Source organism: Exophiala mesophila, assembly GCF_000836275.1.
Source record: "Exophiala mesophila strain CBS 40295 unplaced genomic scaffold supercont1.1, whole genome shotgun sequence".
Taxonomy (NCBI): domain Eukaryota; kingdom Fungi; phylum Ascomycota; class Eurotiomycetes; order Chaetothyriales; family Herpotrichiellaceae; genus Exophiala; species Exophiala mesophila.
In genome coordinates, this window is record NW_015622504.1 from 4,816,408 (window position 1) to 4,833,296 (window position 16,889).

The 16,889-nt window shown below is 49.7% G+C and overlaps 6 protein-coding genes across 6 annotated transcripts; 3 read left to right on the forward strand and 3 right to left on the reverse strand.

The window, feature by feature from the left end:
• Positions 1-6,813: 6,813 nt before the first annotated feature.
• On the forward strand, positions 6,814-7,909 carry PV10_01537 (uncharacterized protein; the record flags this gene model as incomplete). Its single annotated transcript, XM_016365757.1, has 5 exons — positions 6,814-6,999; positions 7,055-7,299; positions 7,385-7,511; positions 7,579-7,826; positions 7,879-7,909. 5 exons carry the CDS (start codon positions 6,814-6,816, stop codon positions 7,907-7,909), a joined length of 837 nt encoding a protein of 278 aa, XP_016229406.1.
• A 706-nt stretch (positions 7,910-8,615) lies between these two features.
• PV10_01538 (uncharacterized protein) lies at positions 8,616-9,968 on the reverse strand. Its single transcript, XM_016365758.1, has 2 exons — positions 9,556-9,968; positions 8,616-9,499 (listed from the first exon to the last, which is right to left on the reverse strand). Exons 1-2 carry the CDS (start codon positions 9,796-9,798, stop codon positions 8,639-8,641), a joined length of 1,104 nt encoding a protein of 367 aa, XP_016229407.1. The 5' UTR covers positions 9,799-9,968; the 3' UTR covers positions 8,616-8,638.
• A 208-nt stretch (positions 9,969-10,176) lies between these two features.
• Positions 10,177-12,069, reverse strand: PV10_01539 (uncharacterized protein). The gene is made up of 4 exons (XM_016365759.1): positions 11,406-12,069; positions 10,910-11,343; positions 10,637-10,851; positions 10,177-10,581 (listed from the first exon to the last, which is right to left on the reverse strand). The coding sequence occupies exons 1-4, from the start codon at positions 11,916-11,918 to the stop codon at positions 10,310-10,312; spliced, it is 1,434 nt and encodes a 477-aa protein (XP_016229408.1). The 5' UTR covers positions 11,919-12,069; the 3' UTR covers positions 10,177-10,309.
• Positions 12,070-12,297: 228 nt separating this feature from the next.
• PV10_01540 (uncharacterized protein) lies at positions 12,298-14,011 on the reverse strand. Its single transcript, XM_016365760.1, has 3 exons — positions 12,930-14,011; positions 12,776-12,865; positions 12,298-12,725 (listed from the first exon to the last, which is right to left on the reverse strand). Exons 1-3 carry the CDS (start codon positions 13,256-13,258, stop codon positions 12,590-12,592), a joined length of 555 nt encoding a protein of 184 aa, XP_016229409.1. The 5' UTR covers positions 13,259-14,011; the 3' UTR covers positions 12,298-12,589.
• A 440-nt stretch (positions 14,012-14,451) lies between these two features.
• Positions 14,452-16,068, forward strand: PV10_01541 (uncharacterized protein; the record flags this gene model as incomplete). The annotated part of the gene is made up of 1 exon (XM_016365761.1): positions 14,452-16,068. One exon carries the CDS (start codon positions 14,452-14,454, stop codon positions 16,066-16,068), a length of 1,617 nt encoding a protein of 538 aa, XP_016229410.1.
• A 399-nt stretch (positions 16,069-16,467) lies between these two features.
• Positions 16,468-16,845, forward strand: PV10_01542 (uncharacterized protein; the record flags this gene model as incomplete). Its single annotated transcript, XM_016365762.1, has 1 exon — positions 16,468-16,845. The coding sequence occupies one exon, from the start codon at positions 16,468-16,470 to the stop codon at positions 16,843-16,845; it is 378 nt and encodes a 125-aa protein (XP_016229411.1).
• Positions 16,846-16,889: the final 44 nt, after the last annotated feature.

Sequence of the window (16,889 nt, forward strand, 5' to 3'; positions counted from 1 at the left end):
AGCCTCCATGAGAGTGGGATATAAGATAGAATTGGTCGACGTGAAGAGATTCTAAGAGGGCCAAGGTGTCAGAGACTTGTTCTTCAACCCCAAAATCATCGATTGCGTCGCGACTTGGGCCATGTCCGCGGTAGCAAACTCTGACTACTCGATGGTTTTCTGCCAGTAATGGGAGCATTTCGTCGTATAGGCGCAAATCGTGCGCCCACCCAGATAGAAGTACCACAGCTGGTCCATCAGCGGAGCCTGATTCGTCGTAGGCGATTTCAACACCATTTATTCGTTGGGTTAACAGCATCGTTTGCTCAACCATGGTTGATGTGAAAGTTGACGTGGTCTGGACTAGACGATCCTGGACTCGTGTGGGTAGTGTTGAATAGAGTGTTAAGGGGTTGATTTGTTATCGATAGTCGTCGTGTTACTTGGACTAGGGCTGATGACAAGCCTGCGTCCGCAGTCCTGTTGTGCTTTAAAGATGAAAGTATATCGATGAGGTCTCGAACAAGTTGACACGATAGCGGATGTGGACTCCTTGGTCGGCGACATGTGAGTTCGCCGAATGGCTGCCATGGTAAGGCGGATAGCGCTTATCCCAGGAACGCGGATGACGCCCAGACTTATCCGAACAGGTGACTGGCAATAAAGATACGTATGGCTAATTCAAAACATAGTAGAAACCTACTGCCTTGAATTCCAACGATAGCAACGACCTTTCTCACGTATTGGCTATGGCGGTTGAGAATAAACCAATCATTGTGATTGGTGCCGGACTCGTTGGGCTTACATTGGCCCAAGGTCTCAAAAAGGCTGGATTCAAATTCGAGATCTTCGACAGAGATAGGAGCATCGATGACAGACCTGCAGGATGGGGCATCACCATGCACTGGGCGTTGCCTTCCCTACAAGCCTGTCTACCACCTGAGCTCTTCGCCAAGATTCAAAGCATTCAGGTAGATCCTGTGGCTGGTGGTAAAGGTGAGGAGTCTCTAGAGATAACTCCTGTCACAAATATGTATCTGACATGTGCTTAGAACATGACCGATATAGATTTCTGGATCTTGAGACTGGACTTGAAAAAACGTCTCTTCCATCATCGACACACTACCGACTGAATCGCAAGAAGTTTCGACAGCTTCTTAGTACTGATATCGATGTTCAATGGGGCAAGCAGTTCAAAAGCTTCGAGACTACTGCCAATGGCGTACTTGTTCATTTCGTTGATGGATCTCAAGTAGAGGGATCACTGCTACTGGCGGTGGATGGAAAGAACAGTCGAACCCGGCGAATGCTCTTGGGAGAAGAGAACTCGCGACTGATTCCTCTTCCTGTGGGCTTCATGGGATTTACTCTGTCTCTATCTCCAGACATGATGCAGCCTTTCCGAGATATCCACCCAGTGCTCTGGCAAGGATGTCATCCGGGGTCCGGCTACTTTGTGTTCTTTTCGATGCTGTCCACTCCCGAGACGAATGGCAGCGCATCCACCGCCAAACCCTACTATGAGGGTCAATTCAACATGAGCTGGCTAATTGAACAGAATGGGCCGACGCCTAAGACCCAGGCCGAGCAAATCAGGAAGGCGAAGGAGGCAGCCATTAGCGACTCGGGCATGTTTCCAACTCTCAAACAAGCAATCCTGAGCATTCCTGAAGACACTCCTTCACTTGAGATCAAGCTGGAAGATTGGCCAACCCAACACTGGCCTTCCCATGGAGGTAGGGTGACACTGTTGGGTGATGCTGCTCATACTATGACAATGTGTAAGTATATCCCCATCGTTGTCCTTTGAAATCAGTTACTAATTGGATATAGATCGTGGTGAAGCGGCAAATCACGGCATCTACGATGCTGCCGGTCTTGTCTATCAGCTTTTACAGTGGCGAGAGAATGGAAAGCCCCTCGAACAAGCTATTCAGGAGCATCAAGCTGAAGTTGAGGCACGGACACATACAGCAGTTCTTTTGAGTCGCTATGCTTGCTTGGAATGCCATGATCTTCCCAACTTGACTGAGAAGAGCAAAGTATTCCAGGTTTCTGGTTTCAACGCTGGGGTCAAGACTCAGAGTACGGCTTATGACTTCTCATCCCTGCAAAGTATGCCGAGTCATAAGATGTGAGCATTATGGGATGTTATGCATGAAGTGGCACGAGTGGTTCTTGACCATTCCTTCTTGCTTGGATCAACAGGGAGGGGCTTGAAACAGAGCGCTTCGGGTCGATATGTTTTCATATTCATGCGATAGTTTTAATGCATCTGACTGAAGCGAGATATAACCCTTCTCTTTTCCATTGCCTTGAGCCAGAATGCCAGGACGTCGAAGTGTTTGGGGAGGCGTTCTAGGCTAAGGCTGAAGAAGGTGATACCGTAGAAATCTGCCAAATCTACTCCTTGGCTATTACGCCTGTTAGAACTGGCCAGCCTAGCCTCACGGGAGCAGAAGGCAGTTGAGCGTAATAAGCTGACGTGGCTGACTTGATTAAGCCGAGATTAGTGATTGCGGGGGAAAGTAGCCGCAGAATCTCGGATAGAAGCATATCGCCGATATATGATCCTTGCGGACAATTGGCGGTAATAACACAATCACTTATCAATGATTAGTTGCCTACCGTACCCCACCGGGAGCGATATCAGTTGGCCAGAACGTACAAGCTATATCGTTGTCTCGGCACCTGGTGGTGGCTGACCATGGTATTTCAATATCAGTTTGAGATAGCATTTCAAACTCCCTAATACCTGGGCAACCCAGAACTCTTTTCCATCCATGTCCCAGCCTGAGGTCGTTCCCATCGAACTGCCTGTCGGCAAAGTTCTCGCCCTCAAGGACAAGGACATTATCCGAGCACGTGGGGTTCCTTATGCTGTGGCGGAACGCTTCCAACCACCCCAATACCCTGCGAAATGGACAACAGCCAAGGATTGCACTCAGCCGGCTTCACTATGCCCTCAACTCCCATCCAGACTAGAGGCTGTCATGGGCCCAGTGACAAATGGTCGAAAACATGATGAGGACTGTTTACACGTGACGGTCACGGCTCCAGTGGATGCTGAGAATGCAGCTGTGATGGTTTGGTTTCATGGAGGAGCGTTCATATCGGGAGGAGGCGACCTCGATTGCTATCAACCTTTGGATCTTGCGAGACGTGGTATAGTATGCGTCAATGTTTCCTACAGAATTGGTGTCTTTGGGTTTCTGATGATCCCCGGGATCGCCCCTGCACATCTTGGACTTTTGGACCAACAAGTCTCGTTACGATGGATTCAGGACAACATATCAAGTTTTGGGGGTGATCCGAGCAATGTCACCCTGGTGGGACAGTCGGCAGGCTCCGATTCCATTATATGTTTACTTGGTGCTGAAACGGAAGAAACTTTGTTCCACCGAGCCATTCTCATGAGTCCTCCATTGCGTGAAATAAAAGAGAGGGTACCGACAGTGGATGCACTATCGGCCAAAGCGCACTCACTATTTCCGGAAGATCCACGCAAGATGTCTGTTTCCGCGCTACTCGATGTCCAGAAAAAGCTGTTGATGGATCCGGTACGATCTCAAGTCATGCTATTTGCTCCGGCTCTCGGTCATTCCCCTCTACCAAAGGAAAATGAATTCGATCAGAACGTGGCCCGACGCGTGAAAGAGATACCCATTCTCATAGGATGGACATCACACGATGGGCGACCCTTCGCAAAAATGATGGGTCCACAGAGGCAGTGGTACCAACTTCCCGTTGTTGGCGATTACTTGGAGGCACTGGGCACCTGGTATATCACCAAAAGCTATTTCCAATGGCCTTCGCAAGCTTTTCACAACCAGGTCCTTGCTGCTGGTGGCAAATCAACTACCTACTCCTTTCAATATCATCCAGAAACAAGTTCGTTGGGTTCTTGTCACTGTATCGAGCTTTCGTCGATTCTAGGAGAGTGGGACAACTGGAAAGGAGCGGCCATGGTCTCTGGAGACAGTGATGAGGTTGGAAAAGTCATTCGGGGCATTGGCGGGAAGTTCTTGGACTTGTGGGTGAGATTTATGAATAAAGGGAACCTCAAGCCTGGTCATATTGTGATAGACGAGCATTTTGATCGACCATACGATTATTTCGAGGCAAACTCATGAAGGGCTTGAAGTTCTCCTCGGAGCGCTTCAGCAATACACCACCCAGCGGGGTCAGAGAATACAAGATACTTCTCAAGTCATCAAAGCAGCCTTATTTCATTGCTCATATCTGTTATCTAGAACAATCCTCATCTTAAAAAAAGCTTCGCCAACTACTCGATCTCCCAAGGCACATCCGCGTTCCGCATATATGGCGCCAATTTGTCTACTTCACGCAGCGTTTCTGCCTTGACTCGACCATTTCCGAGATATGCCCACATATTTCCCTTGCGATATCTATGGTCATAATGTTCCCACTTGACTTCTCGGATCGTCTTCATGAAATGCAGAGCCTATATGAGTCAGTAAATTATGAGACTTTAAAGGGATGTTCGCGTGGAGAGAAGAGTGCTTACCGATCCACCCCAGATCCACAATTTTCCTCCCACAATATTGTTCTTATACCAACTCTTGCAATTCTGATTCCATACCGAACCCTTATGCCACTCATCGATATATTCGTATAGTTCATCCACAGGCTCCTGTTTAACTTCCAAGGCACGAATCCCTTCCGTTTGAATCTTCGCGGCGCATTTAAGAATATACTCAACACAGACTTCGTGCGACGGTAAAGCCGTACCAGCCGCCCAATTTCCTCTCACTCCGTTGACGACGAAGTAATTTGGGAACTTTGGAACGGCCATTGCGAGGTAAACTTGCGGAGCTGGGTTGAATTCGTCTTCCATCGTCACACCATTGACACCACGGACCTCGAATGGTGGAGCAAACGCCAGGTTAAAGCCGGTGGCACAGGCGATAATGTCCACTTTGTGTAACTTGCCCGATCCATCGACAAGTCCTTCAGCGACCACCTTTTCAATCTCTTCATGACATGTCGTCACGTTGGGTTTCACTAGAGCCTCGAGGTAGCCATCCCCTGGAGTAATGCGACGACATCCCGGTGGCCATGATGGAATAAGGCGACTCTTCAACTCGTCATGACCAGGTCCTATTCTTCGTTCCATTTCCAGACGCATTTGCTCCTCTGCGGACTTGGAGACTTCTGAACCTGAGATGAACATGTCGAATAGATTGTTTACTGCAGATTCGAGCTTTTTCCGGTACAGGAGATGGTATTCTGGGTCGTCTTTGAATCGTTGTTTTTCCTCCTCGGTGTAATAGTATTGGGCAGCAGGCTCGGTTTGTTGAACCGGTTCGCCTGATGGATTCTTGACTGATTTGTTCTTCTCCTCTTCCAGTGTGGCACCGCCGACAGGCGGCGAGATCCAGGTCACAGAGCGCATAAAGGAAGTTAGGTGTTTAGCTGTCTTTTGGACTTGAGGTACCATCTGAATAGCTGAAGAGCCGGTTCCAATAATAGCGACGGTCTTATCTTTCCAATCTACACTGGGATCCCAGTTGGCGCTGTGGAGTAGTTGGCCCTTGAAGTCGTGTAGACCAGGGATCTTGGGCCATTTCCATGAATTTAGAAATCCGGTACCGTTGATCAATACATGGCACCAATCCTTGGTCTTTTGGCCATCTTTCTCAACTTCAACCTCATCTAGTTTGAGTTAGTTCGGATTCTGGTCTCATTGGAACGGCAAACTTACAGATCCCCTTCTCTTCAATCCAAGTCGCACTGAGAACTCGAGTATTCAATTGAATCCATGGTCGTAGCTCGTACTTGTCTGCAAAATCTTCGAAATATTTCTTGATCTCGGCAGATTGTGCGTAAAATGAAGACCAATTTGGGTTGGGCTCAAAAGTGTATGTATACGCATGAGCAGGCCTGTTGTTGTTCATGTGACATGAGTATGAGACCTGGACTTTCAACTCAATAAACAGACCAAGACACTTACACATCACATGCACAACCGGGATACCGATTCTCATACCAAGTCCCAGCAACACTAGGATTTTTATCATAAATCTGAAGTTCGTACTTTGGAAACATTTTCTTCATCTTATATGCCACCAACAGTCCCGCAGCACCAGCACCGACACATATTACCCGCAGATCATTTGGATTCGAATGCCAGTGCTGCTCGATGTGGAAGGGCTCATGGCCGGGAACGTCTGTTGAATGAGGCATGATGCTATTCTGACGGAGTATAGGCGCAAACAAATCGTCTTCTCCGTCTTCGTCCTCACGCTTCAAATCCCTGAAACGCGGGGGACTAGCTTATATAATGTTGATGATTAGATTTGGCCTTCACTACATCAATCATATCGGCAAACTTCGCGAGATGTACGGTACAAGTAATTGGGGAGGAGTATGTTCTTGAGCCGTGAGCCGAGCAAATCAAGAACCGAGAACACGGAAGCCTCCCCTCTGTGTTGATGGAATCATCGCGTGTGTTTCTCATGTCATTAATAGTGACATAATGGACATTTGGGGGTGGGCAAATAACCGAGTCATAGTGTACTGACTTCCCCAGGTTTGTTGTGGGTCTAATGGAGATCGGTCGCTTTGCCGTGAAAAGCGGAGTGTTGCGAGTCAGAATGCGGGTTGTCATGGTATGGGATAGACTGGATCTCCATATACCGTCTCCACATGTTTGTGAAGACGGTTGGTAAAGGGTGAATGCTTAGTGAGTTGAATACTAGATCATAATGGTCGGGTGTCTCGACGATTGAAATTGACTAATGTACTGACGACCTACGTCTATTATTCTTGTTACTACTATACTACTCTCCAAGATCTCTCAGACTTTTAAGTATGGGAAGACGACAAGGACCCAATGCCCCCGGAGTGGCATTCGTCACCGGAGCTGCCCGAGGCCTAGGCAATGCTGTAGCAGTATCCTTTGCTAAAGAAGGTGCTCGTGCAGTAGTGATTGTTGATATCAATGATGAGGCGACGATGAACGAGGGAAAAGCCAAGGTGGAAGCACACGGAGCGGAGGTAATCCAAGTCGTGCTCAAACAAGATTCCATCATCTAACATACAACGATGATAGTGTCTCGCAATCAGAGCAGACGTGACCAATGAAGCCGATGTCAAGCAGGCAGTTCAGAAAGCAGTCGAGAAGTTTGGGAGAATCGACTACGCGGCCAACTTTGCAGGGATCGTTGGACCACCAGACTCCATCATCAATCTAGACGTCGACAAGTGGCGGAAGACATTGGAAGTCAATTCGACGGGTGTCATGCTTTGCACGAAACATGAACTTATTCAGATGATGAAGCAGGATTCTTTGGAAGTGTACGTTACTCTTCTTCTACCTTTCACGCCCAAAGGTTAGGGTCAGGTGTACAGTATGCGGGATCAACACTGATGAAAACTATAGAGAGACAGGTCGACCACCACAGCGTGGCGCCATCGTCAATTGCGCGTCCGTCAATTCTCTACAGAGCATGCCGGGTACGGGGCCTTACACGGCTTCAAAACATGCGTGTTATGGAATTACCAAGACGGTTCGTTATCTCTATTCCATTCATCCGTTCTATAGATCGATATCCTCTCAAACTAACTATTTGGTAGGCGGCATTGGAAGCCAGAAGTCATGGCATTCGAGTCAACGCTGTATCTCCCGGGTTTCTCGTGACCAAGATGGTGGAAGAATCTGTGCTGGAAGGAGATGTGGCCGACGTACGTGGCATGGCTATGTGGAAGACCTTCGAGGCAAGGCAAGGACGTTCTGCTGTTCATGAAGAAATTGGAGATGTCGTTGTTCTTATGTGCTCGCCTCGTATGAGTCTCGTGGTGGGACAGAATCTGTTTATTGATGGGTATGTGAAGTTCTATATGGATACAGGATATGACTACTGACGATATTAACAGGGGTTTTACCATCAATGAAGGCGATTCGTAGCCTAATGGGATAGCTGTGTTCTGCCACTGCCATGAGGATGCTCTTGAGTGATGCCTTTGAGATACGCCAAAAATCGAGAAAGGGTGTTGGAACGGGAAGACACATGACTTCTCTCAAAGATGGTTACCTAAGTGTTGGTGGTAGCAACCTCTGAAATCGAAGCATATAGATCGTCCACGACATCTGCATTAATGGTGACTTTATAGTTGGACCTTGGGGACAGAATCAAAAGTGGATATATGGGTGATGCTTTGACTCGAGTAAACACGACTCACAACGCCTCCACTTGATGGGATATCGATCTCGCCAAGGGATATTCTACCGAACTGAATCAGATTTGAAAGACACAGATCATGTGTCCATCTTAGGAAGGCTTCCATGCAATTTCCCCATTCAGAATGAAGTGATATGTAGTCTTCACAGTGTATGTTGTTGTGGAGTAAGGAAATATATGGGTCGCGTAGGCGTGAAACCGGAGATACCTCCGCCTTGGACAAGTCACCCACATCGTTGTCTTCAAGGTTAGCGGCTCAGTGCATGTTCAACTTACCGCAGCTCCTCCTTCCTGGCGGCAATCTGTCTACAGGTGAGTAGTAATACCTCTGGCACAGAGTTCCCATGGACAGGAAGCAATCCTCCAGAGGCTATATCAGACGGGGACATTGACGAGAATGGTCAGAGGTTGAGCAATAATCCAGACTTGAGACAGGGCTGTGAAATGGTATTTCATTACAATTTTGCTTTTGACCTTGCCAGGGTTGCTTTTCCGGCTCTGGAGTCATTTGGACGACCAAGCTCGGCAGTGATCCAGCGACCAATCTCCGCCATTTTGACAATATCTACACCGGTCTCACATCCTAAGCTATGCAGGAGGTGGACGAGGTCTTCTGTGGCGACGTTGCCCGTAGCCCCAGGACTATATGGACAGCCACCGAGTCCACCAACCGAGCTATCGAATATGCGGACACCATGCTCAAGTCCCACAACCGTGTTGACGAGGGCCATGCCGTAGGTGTCGTGAAAGTGTAAGGCAATGTCTTCTTCCAGAATGCCGGCTTCTTTGAGCGTTTGGAGGAGTTTTCTCGTCCGTGGGGCGGTGCCCATACCGGTAGTGTCTGCGACTGAGACTTCATCGCAGCCCATTTCTAACAAAGATGCCGTAATTTCGGCGACTTTGTGAGGATCAGTGTCTGGACCCTCGTATGGACAGCCCAGGGCAACAGAGACATAGCCTCGCACCCGGATATTATGCTGTTTTGCCAGGTCCATGATGGGTATGCATCTTTCTAGACTCTCAGCAACGCTGCAATTGGTATTCTTCTGTGAAAAGGCTTCGGTGGCAGCGGCAAAGAGCGAGATCTCGGTCGAGTTGGCAGATGCCGTGGGAGTCGGGGGTTGTGATTGACCAGGCTGAGGAGAGGGAGGAGGAGTGGGTTCTGCAGTAGGATTTTGGGCATTCTTTGCCTGGAATATTTTAACGAGGTTGTCTAGGCCTCGAATATTGGGAACTAGGTAGTTATAGGCGATGCCATGAGGCGCAGGAGGTGGAGAATCAAGCAGTGTCTCGAGAATATCTGAAGTGGAGGCCATCTTGGTCGATCACGGTCAGTCTGTGGATCTCGTGAGGGCTGGGTACGAGATCTTACCTGAGGTACCCATTTGGCTGGAACGAAAGATCCAGCTTCCAGATGTGTCACGCCTGTCCCAGCCAGTCTCCGGATGAGTTCAAGCTTGGTCTCTAACGAAATGGCGGTCTTTTCGTTCTGTAGGCCATCTCTCGGACCAACTTCAACTATTCTTACATGATCGGCAGCCTTTCGTGTAGTTGTGGCAAAGGTACGGGAGAGAGGTCTGCGTATGAAAGGGAGGAGGCTTGTGGTTTTGTTCATGGTGGGCAGAGGACTGAGGGGGACGAGGTTGTACTTTTGTATTCACACTGCCAACCCTTCCCTGTTTAGCGAGAAGAGGTGCTCAAGTGTAGCTTCGCGACACGACGGATTGGCAAGAGGAGTTTCCACTGGTGGTTCAGGGCAGAGGTGAAATGTGAGTTAGGGCAGCCTTGGTACCTTTTGCAGATGTGGTGTGGTGTGAGAAGATGCGGAGAGAAGCTGCTGCTTGGAGCGGCAGGCGCTTGATTCGGTTAGGCAGGTGGCCAGCCTGGGGCAACTGCGGGGATCTCAACGGCGAAGTCTTTAGTTATGTGGTTCAGTGGCAAGCCCCTCGGCCTCCATTCGGGTGCCTCCAGGGGTAAGCACATTGGGGACTTGGCGGTGTTCTCCAGGCTTGAACTGGGCGGTTTAACGGCTGCCGAATACCCAATGCTTGAAGCCTGGAGAAGACTGTGTGATTTGACTACCTACCTCACCTATATTGCAACCTATGTCCAACAACCACATCCGCTTAGGCTTTGAGTCTGAACTGTCCTTTATCTACAGCATCCAACGCCCTCACTCCTATGACACAAACACTCGACAACATGAGTAAGGCAAAGTCATACCAGATGACGGGAAGATAGGCAGTTGGTTGGGATCCCTCTGTTACAAGGACACCACCAACTGGAGATCCCCAAAGAGCCCCCAATCCTCGTATAAAGTAGATGAACCCATTGACTGATGCGTATGCCTGGGTTCCAAAGACCTCTATGACAGTCACGGGGAACAACGAATTGTAGCCTATATTTGATGTAAGCAGAGCCCCTACAGTCACTGCCAGTCATTGCGTACTCACCTCCAGCAAAGATGCCATATGTCACGACAAAGGTAACCCATAGCGCCATGTCATCGGCGTGGGCACTTGACAGCCAAAAGGCAACGACAGTGATGGCACTTCCAAGCACACTAAGCACTAACGTGTTCTGCCGACCTGCGATATCGGCGACAAAGCCCATACCCAGACGGCTGGCCGAGTTCACGGCGTTGTTGATGGCAAGCAGTGCCGCACCACTGTTGATGATCAAGTTATTAATCAGGGACAGAGGATTCGGGTTTGAGTTCTCCTTACAAAGCAGCAGTATACCCAAGCCTCGTGCTGTATTCAGGCAAGAAAGTCAGCGGGACAAAGTTACCAGCGGCTTGGGCCATTGCCGCCAACGCCTGTAGTATAAATGTTCCCTTCCTTGCTATTTTAATATCGACCAAGGTTGCTCGCCGGGATAGACTACGAGAGGGTGGTGTGGCCAGAGCGACTGGGATGGATATTCCGAGGTTGACGATTCCCAGTATACGTAACGTCCAGGCTGCTCCCGTCCTGTGCAAAAGGACCCTGGTCACGGGTGCATACGTCAACCCGCCCAATCCAGCGGCCGACAGGATGAATCCCATGGCAGAGCCTCGATGAGCGTCGAAATATTCTGGAGCCACAGCCACAACGGGGAAGTAGAGTAGGCAGGTCCCGACACCATAAATGATCCCTTGAGTGAGAAGAAGTTGCCAGATCTGCCATGGACAAGTCAGTTTCAAAGGTGCGAATCAATCGGATTGCAGCGCCCCATTCCTACCTTGTGACAAAAACTGGCAAGGATGTAGCCCAAGCCAATCAGGATAGCACCAGCTATGGTGACATATCGAGGATCTTTGGACCTGGCCATGAGGGGATTGACGAAAATGGAACCTCCCCAGGTCAGCCCAGCACCTGCGGTACCCACAAAGGCAACCATGGCCTTGTTGGAGACTTCGCTAGGGGCCAGAAAAGGATCGACAGGACTGCTGCCATCGGTGAGGTAGTGTTGAAGGAAGACACCGTACGCCTGGTTCAGGCCGATGGTGACGAAGACGTCCGAAAAGGCACACAGCAAGATGGTAATCTGTCGACGTCGCGAAACCGGTCGCATCGCTGGTTGGGCGTTTGAAGGAGTCACGATACGCTCCAGTCCAGACTCATCGTCGCCTCCTACCAACTGAATCGACTGAGTCGATTCTGGGAGAGTGGGTGAGGAGTCAGAGAGTCCATTGTGGCCAGCTCCAGACCTGGTCTGAATTGACCCTGGTTCACTAATGCGTGTTGCCGACATCTTCTCCCTATGCCCAGCATAGTGTGTGTAGACAAGAAGAGAAAAAGACGTACCTGGGAATGTTGGAGATGTCGAAACTAATGTAGATTAGGTAGGTGGCATGGGTTCATGGGTGCATGGGTACTTAGGTAGGTAGGTAGGTACCTACTCCGTACTTCGTATGAAGATCTCTTTCGTCCTGTTACCCAACTATGACATCAAAAGTTCCGTGCGGAGAACAACGGGGGCGACCAACAAGGGTCGAGGGTTGTCATCGGGGGACAAGGGCGCTAAGTGGATCGGCGCGGGGCTTGATCTATGCCCGGAGTGGCCCGAATAAATCTCTCTTCTAGGGCATCAAGGAGAAAGCCTTCGCCGGAATCAACCACTGAGATTGAGAGGATGTCTTATTATTAGCTAGCATCTCTAGAGCTTGCTGTCCACCAATGTGGAGAGGTCGAAATGAGTCATTTTGGCTTTGATGAGTCCCTGCGACCAATGCTAATGCCTCAGTCAGAGGCATGTCTATTCTTCTTCTGCATCATCGTCTCCATCATCGTCATCATCGGTGCTATCCTCGTTGTCCTCGCCATCTCCCTCATCCTTGTCATCGCCTCGTGATGAGAGCTGACAGTTTGGCGGTTCGACCCGTTCTTCTAGACCCTGCTCGGATCTGCCTCGTCTGCCTCTGCCTACGAGCGAGGGAGTTCGCGATGTGGCTCAGACTCCGTATCGGATTCCGCCATTGGTGTTTCCTTGACTGCCTCGGTCTGCTCGGTCATATCCGCATCTTCATCCGTCGCCATTTCCTGCCGAATGATTGCCATGCTGTAAGCGAGTCAATTTGCGTGTAGCTCAAGTTGTCAAAGGATACATACTCTCGTCGATATTTGTCGACCATAGCCTGGTTGCTGAACTTGCGCTTCTTCGTTGGGTTGGTCTCAGATTCCTGATCTGAGGTGTCAGAACTGTGGATGTCAGTAGAGTTAAGGATGCGACAGATTGCCAGAACAGAGATCTAGATCAACTCACACGTTTTCTACCACCAGGGATTCAGAGCAAGGGGGAGGAGGTTCCTGGCGATGGAACACGTTGGATGAGGTGTTGGCCTTTTCAGAGATGATGCGACCATGACCATCTCGCTTGGAGGTGGTAGAAAGCACCGGAAAGTCAGTTTCCTCTGGCGGAAGCACTGGCAGTGGACATCGCAGAAAACCAGTAGAGTCAACGAAGGGCTGCTGTGGTTGAGAAGGGCTGTTGTCAGAAGGAACCGCGGCCGGCAAGAGTAGACTTCTGAGAACATAACCCATCCCAGCGCTAGCGCGGGTCTGGTTGTTATGATGCTCACGGTTGTCCGACATTCTGTCAATTCGGAGGAGGACTTTGGTTGTAGTATGTCTGGGGATAAGACGAGCGCGAGAATTTGGTTTGAGATGCGAGTGTGTGATCTCCAACTCGATCTGAACAGGAAACCAACATCACAGGCAGGGTACGCGAAGGAGGCTGTGAAGATCACAACACACATGCACGTGCGTCTATGTAGTGTAGCGTGACATGTGAGATGGCATATCAATTCATCACCATTGCCCTGGTGGTGAATGGATCTGGCCCATGGTAGTCGCACCCGCTACGATGGTGTTTGACGGGATGGCCTTTGTCCTCGTCTTTTCCGTTATGGTCTCTTCAAAGCTCCATCTTCTCTTTAGAGATGCTCCCCATAGGTGAACCTAACGCAGGGCGCATTATAGACACAGTTCCCCGTAGCAATCTCCACCAAGTTCTGAAAGATAGGGTACTAATGAGGGCTGTGTCTGTGGGAGAGAAAGACCCAGAGCAGACATGGTAAGGTGGGTGGAATTGAGGTCGCCGAAGCCATCGCCATGGCAGGCAGACAGCTTTTCGGAGCAAGATGGAATAGGAAGGATCGTTGTTGCACATTGTTGCTGTCACCATTGCTCTTGCCCTCATGGACCGTCATTCTTAGGAAGGTGCAACCAGGCTCGATGGACGCGTGCTTGCCCCGAGTATACGAGCACACACACGCGTCCACTTTCTTACCATCCTGTAGACAAGGCAAAAGGACCAAATCAATTCATGGTCATGTAAAAATCACATTGGCCGCACAAAATAAACAACTATTACGAGTCGAAACTTGATTGTCGTTCCGGGTCCAAGGCGTTTAGACGCATGCAGGTCCCTCTCCAGCCAATCATTGCTGTGGCGGTCAGGGACTGTGGCAGTGCCAGGCACAACCACTGCCCATTAATGCAACCAAGATTCGACCTACAAGCCAGATCATCCTATCGCCTGCCCCGTTGCTTCTCTCAATGTTTGACTACGCCTCGCCTTGCTTTTGCGACGGGCAATGGAGTCAGCCTGATTCTGGTGCTGAAAGCGCCAGGTCGACATTCAGCATCTGACTATAATCGGTCAACTTCCACCTTCAATTTCAACCGTCGCTTCAGATCCCACTGGACGATTCTTTATCTCTATGACAGCAGTTCTTCATAACCCCCACTAGTGACACGCAATCCCACTGTTTCGACAACAGCTAATGATTCTACGTCGTGATTCATTCCCTTCACGTCTCCATCTTCGGCGTGACACACTCAAACTGACAATCTCCCTCCATCGACTGTCTTTATGGACTCATAGACACCATTGCCGGTTGAGTCAGATTGTTAAACGCCGGTACCAAGATCATGCTATAAAAATGCCCATTTCGACACAACGTCTCATTACTCGCAGCATGATCTTCCACCATCAGTACCCAATGACGACAAACTCACCACCCAGGTGTATTCTCCAGGACACCATTAATCTAGGAAATTTCCTTACTTTGGACGAGGCTACCATCCTCCACCAGATCCATGCCGCGTTTCAACCTGAGCTGGAACGCCTGAAAAATGCCACCGCGGTCGAAGGAACTGCTGAGCAGCGTCGCGCCAACGGCACTCCTGACCATCCAAGCCCATCTCAGATTCTATATGGGACCAATTACGACGAGATCAATCGTACCCTGGTGGGCGTTCTCGCCCTCCGTTGGATCCTGAATAATGATTACCACCGATTCACTCAAGGCCAGCCTCTTGATACAAAGTTGACCCAGTCTTCATTTCAGTGGCTCCATGATCTCTTCTTTCAGGGTCTGACCTGCTCTGAAGACATGTTTGCCCTGATCTTGTCCATGGTGATCAATGACTTGGGCAAAGACCCCAACCTTGTCACAGACTTTGAGTCGCTCACTCATAGATCCATCCCGGACCAAAATCATGATGCCATCTTACTCGAGGCTGCCAATGTCGATATGATCCCTGCCTTGCGATACCTGACCGAAGAGAAAAAACAAGAAGTCTTGAAAGGCCTCGAACTTGGTTCGGAGCTCAATGCGGGACAATTGGCCCAGGCGGAAAGTGTTCCATTCAACCTAGAGGGCCTCTACGAGATGCGCGGCCATCTACACGCATTCGAGCTCAAGTTTATGGAGCAGATTCTTGACGTTGCCGCTGCAGCTGGTCACCTCGATTGCAGAGGTGCCAAAAACTTCATCGAGCCCGTTCACCAAGCTTTTAAAATGGTACGCGAAGTCTCTCTGGACATCATCGACGGCAAGTCCAATCTACGTCAGGGCTACGATAAGGTCCTTACAAAACGTGGCAATCTACTCGTAAGAGCTGGCTTCCGCAAGCTGAGCGTTGGTGCCGATGAAGATAGAGCGCTCCTCCGTCTGCTCACCATGGGACGTACCACAGACAAACATCAAGCCGAGTTGTTCAGCGAGGCCTTCCAAGCCCTTGAAGACCCTGTCAAGGCTCAGCTTGTCCGAGGTCTGAATATCGATGGCAATGTTAACGAGACTGCCGTCTTGCCCTATTACATGCCCGCAATCATGTCCAAAACTCTCGAGAGGACGCGAGATTTGAGCCAAGAAGATAGGCAGAGGGCTCTAACGAGCTTGATGAAGTATCTCGCTAGAGTTCTGGCCACTGACCCGGGAGACACGCGCTATACCCCAGACGGCCAAGTTCCAGGGATCATAATCGAACGTAATATGTCGATTGTCCAGGAAGTCATCGATAGTCCGGCTTTCAAAGCCAACCCAAATTTCGATGCCTTGGATGTTCCTGACGGACATGTCCTCCTTCGGCGGCGTACCAGTCAGTCCATGTGATCACTGGGTCAATGGTCAGAAGAAACACAACGGACCCAAACTTCCCTGAGGGCTTAGCGGCAAGCCTTTTGTGGCAGCGACAAAAACATCCCTGATACCCGGCTCAAGCAAACCTAGATCACGATTATCATCTGTTCATATGATGTGCGGACACGCTAAGTGGGTATACAGAGTTTGACCGGTCCGTAACTTAAGGAAGTCCGTGTTCGGGTTGATAGGTCGAACCATCTATTCCTTGAGGACCTCCTCAAGTGCGTTGTGGATCACGATATCCATTTTATCTACCTCGCTGCCTTCCACCAGACCTACATATTCCCCTCATGCCTACGACTTTCCCTCAACCATTCTGACCTTTCTCCCAATCACCATACCGCCTCCTTTAGTCTTCGAGCCAACAATATGGACGCCGTAAACCTCGCAATCCAATTAGTCACCTCACCCGCGGGCTCACCTCCATACCACAACCATACAGTCAACGACAGATATTCCGGATGGACTACGGGGGGAGGCACCACTTTCGGCATTGTCGTTCTCGCCCTCCTCTGCATTCTCGTCCTCCTAATTCTAGCAACCGCCCATGGCGTAGCACGACTCCACGAATCTGGTTACGACCACCCATACGTCAGGGCAGTGATAAGACCCAAGGAACACAATAATTACGGCACGGTTGGCGACATGGATAAACCTCAATACATTGACATCGAGTCATCGGTGGACTGGAAGGTGGACGACGACCGCCTCGCCTACTTGGCTATGGCAGATTGGGATGTTGTCTAGGCATATCTAGAGATTGATTTCGAGTTCCATCAAATCAAATCAAA